At 35.5% G+C, this 3952-nt stretch overlaps 1 protein-coding gene across 1 annotated transcript; it reads left to right on the forward strand.

Moving 5' to 3' along the window:
* Positions 1 to 2648: 2648 nt before the first annotated feature.
* Positions 2649 to 3299, forward strand: LOC121999368. Its single transcript, XM_042554056.1, has one exon. The coding sequence runs from the start codon at positions 2649 to 2651 to the stop codon at positions 3297 to 3299; it is 651 nt and encodes a 216-aa protein (XP_042409990.1).
* Positions 3300 to 3952: the final 653 nt, after the last annotated feature.

The following is a 3952-nucleotide window of genomic DNA, read 5'->3' on the forward strand; positions in this document are numbered from 1 at the left end:
AAAAATTAATCAAATTAATAACTTTATTCAGTCTATTCGACTTATTCATTTAATCAAATTACGAATTATAAATTTTAAAATTGAAACTAAATCGTATTAATCGAAAAACAAATCAAATTTTTTAAAAAAAAAATAAAACTGAATTAATTGAACCAAATTTCTAAATTCGGTAAATTCAATTAATTTGATTTTACTGAATTTTTACTCATCTCTATCCGTTCCTCTCTAATTTTTAACTCTAGACTGCGATATGTTTCCTTTTATTTCCTTTTTCTTTTTAATTAGCATATTTTAAAATAGAAATAATAAAATAGAAAATAAGATGAAGTTAGATAGTTTGGTGAAAGCTAACAAAAGTAGCTTTACCTTAAAATTATTTTTACCAAATCAAAATCATCTTGGAGCTACTTTTTGATTATATTTTATTGTTATATTTTCCTTTCATTAAAGTTTTCTGTTTTTATTTTTTCCTTTGTCTTTTTTCCTTTTTTCTTTTACTTTCTTTTCCTTTTCTCTCACTAATTAACTATTAAAAATAAAAACTTAAAAAATAGTTTTTCCATTTTTTATTAATATTTTTGTCACATTCTCTATTTTTATTTTTTACTTTTATTTCTTTTTTCTTTTTTCCTCTTTTTAATTTGTTATATATATAACGAGATGGAGTTGCAAAAGGTGGATCATTTAAGTGTCTTTATAAGTGAAGCATTATTTTAATAATTTTTAAAAAGAGATACCCTTTTAAAGAAAAGGCTATTTTGCTAAATTTAATTACAAAGGAAACTCATGATAGAAGCCCCTCTCAACAGAAGCAATATTCATGTCCTAACGGCTAACAATGTTATTTTTAACACTACTTGCTTAATAATTAATTTGTCCTTTCTCTATCATGCAAATTAATTACTTTGTTTCAGACTTATCTCCTCCTTAGTAGCCATCGTTGGACCTTCCTCATATCTATCCACAAAGCAAAAGCTTAAGAACCATTAATGGCGAAATGAATTATTGATATGGGCCTTTCACTTTCTAATATATGTGCTAAATGATTAATCAACCATTGCTACGACAGAGATGCTGCAACTCGTAGCTATGTATATATATACGTAGAACTAGTGAAAGTTAGTATCTTAAACTAAAGTACATGGTAATGAAGTATTTTTATTTATTTATTTATTTTTTGCGGAGATTTTTTACGTTTTTTTTTTAATTAATTTTTAAAATTGAACCAGATTGTGCAGAGCGATCCCTCACTAGCTATTTGCATTTCTGATGGATAAGAATTTTTAGTGCAACAGGTGCAGCATCAAAGGAAAAGGATGGTGCGATGATGCGTAGTGAATGCCAGTAGGCTGCAGCAATCAGTTCAACAGTCGAAGTGTTTGTAGCATTTGGTGGTTGTAGCAGCAACTTGATGACCACGAATTGGAAAGAAGAGGGGAAAAAAAAAGGGTAATGAATTCTTGTGGTAAAGTATGCATAAGTTAAAGGGAAAAGATTGATCATGATTAGGATGGTTTTTCTTAAATTTTGACATTGTGTCATGCCATGCACCAGTTTCTTAGTTTGGAAGAAATCTGTCAGCACCCAGTACCGTAAGACATTATATATATATATATATATATATATATATTCTCTTGGCTTGGCATGTTTCATAGAATCTAGGGATCATGTTGTGCATGCCACCCATTGAATTGGAATTAATTGGGAAAAAAAATAGCAGATCATTGACCAACATGCTGTTCTGCCTTATAACTGTTGCCTCCCTATTGGTTTCTTAGTATTTGTTATGTTATCATTTCTAATAGCTAGATAAAAGACTGTATTGTAATAGCATAGATAGCCACTTGTTTGCATTGCTGCCCGTACAAAAAATGTTTGTGTTTATTATTCATTATAATTTCACATCGATCCAATGTGTGGTATAAAAATATTTCACCATTAGATTAGTGATCGACATGTGTCTTAGTTATTTTCTTAAAAAAATTGAAGTGATATTCATATTTACTAATATCCTTTTTTTTATTTATATATTTATAAGTAACTCTTCGCGCTGGTAAGGAAAGTAAGAGATAGTTGGGCAATGATAGAGGTTTGGAAATTCTAATTAATAATATTTTACTTGGAGGTAGGAAATAATAGAAAATGAAATCCTTTAATTAAATATGACAACTTTGCAAGTGCTTGCATTGGATTGCACCAATACTTCATTCAACTCACAAGGGCAATTATTCAGGACAATGACCATGGATGGGCACTTGGGCATTGATGAAGACTGGGCCCACTCCCGTTACCCGTGGCTAGATGGCTGTGATTAGTGCCTTTCATCCTTCCTTCACTCCACTGCCATTTAACATTCACCTGAGCTTGAATAGATCAGTAGAAACCAATCAATCTCCATTACTTAAACGATAGGTTGTCCAGTGTCCTTCAACAAACCTAATAATTTATCTTTGTTTTGAGGACTTTCTAGCCATCTCCATTGCAATAATTGAACCAAAAAAAAACTCCTCAATACTGTCTCTGTTGCTGACAATTCTTGTGCTACTCCTTGCCTTTTAAAAACCTTCACTGCTTCTCACTCTTCCTTGCACCCAGCTGAAACTACCATTCGCACTAAAGCTCCCAAATTAAGAAGCAAAGATCCAAACATGGAGTCTACAAGAGTTGGGAAGAGACTGTGGCACATAGTGAGAGCGGTGTTCTACATGATCCGACAAGGCCTCTCCAAGGACAAACTCATGATGGATCTCCACCTTCTCCGAAAGCGTGGCAAGCTTATCGGAAAAGCCCTCGGCAACCTCATGACGTTCCACCACCACCACCATGGTCGCCACCATCACCATCGTCACCATGGCAACAGTTTACATAACTCTGTCTCCTTCTACAGCTCCAAGGAGGCGGCGTTTAACTGTAACACATGCCTTGCCTATCCTTCATATGACCACAACTCCCACCGTCACAATTGCGATTATGAAGCGATGGCTTTTACGGAGGCGCTCGAGATGCTGAACTCGGAAGAGGACTACGTTGAGTCCTCCGACATGGCATCATCCCTGTCGCCAGCGCCTAGTCTGTGGAGCTTCGAGAAGAGCCCAGTGGCAGTGCGGCAACTAAGGGTTACTGACTCACCATTCCCTTTGAAAGAGGAGGAAGAGGCGACGGATAGCCATATAGACGAGGAGGCAGAGCAGTTTATCAAAAGGTTCTACGAGCAGCTTCGCCTCCAGCAGAGGATTACTCCAATGACTCCGGAGTACAAACATTGCCGGAAGGAAGCGCTGGTGGTGGGTCGAGCTTGAGATGCTCCTGTGAATGTCCGAGTGTTTGTTTGTGAATTATAGCACTGTTACGTTCCTTGTCTTGCAGTGGATTAGGCAGCTATGTAAATTACAGCAATTGTGCCTTGATTGTGATGTTTATTACGTTGAACTCGTCTTCCTGTTCACTACATTAAAATATATAATAGGGGCTTCCGCGATCGTAAAAACACTCACTGGTTTTTCTAATTTATGAAGGCGAAGATAGTCAGTAATTACTGCAAATTAAAACTATGGGCTAATATCATTGCAATTGTCTTATTTCTGATCTGCAATGGTCTCGTGTAGAAGCATTGAGCAGTGGAATGTCGGTGAGATGGCTTGGAGGTTGATCGGAAGAAAACTTTGAACTAGAAATTCCTACGAGCAAGAGAAGAATGAGGAAAAATCCATCGGTAAGTAGGCCAGGGGTCCCTGGTGCAGTTATTATGAGGATCAAGTCAAGATCCTAGGAAAAAGAATAGTGAAGTAATTGAAGAAAAGCAGTAAACTCGCATACCTGTGCCAGTAAAAAGATACACTTTTTATAATGTCTTTATGATCTCTGCACTTAATAAGGCATCACAATACTGCTAGACATCCCATCTAATCACCATGCTTCCATTATATCATAAGTATGGGTAGAATATTGTGTA

This window comes from Zingiber officinale, chromosome 7A, assembly GCF_018446385.1.
Source record: "Zingiber officinale cultivar Zhangliang chromosome 7A, Zo_v1.1, whole genome shotgun sequence".
Taxonomy (NCBI): domain Eukaryota; kingdom Viridiplantae; phylum Streptophyta; class Magnoliopsida; order Zingiberales; family Zingiberaceae; genus Zingiber; species Zingiber officinale.

Bases quoted from the DNA above. Each gene is read 5' to 3' on its own strand.
- LOC121999368 (XM_042554056.1), top strand. From the start codon at position 2,649: ATGGAGTCTACAAGAGTTGGGAAGAGACTGTGGCACATAGTGAGAGCG.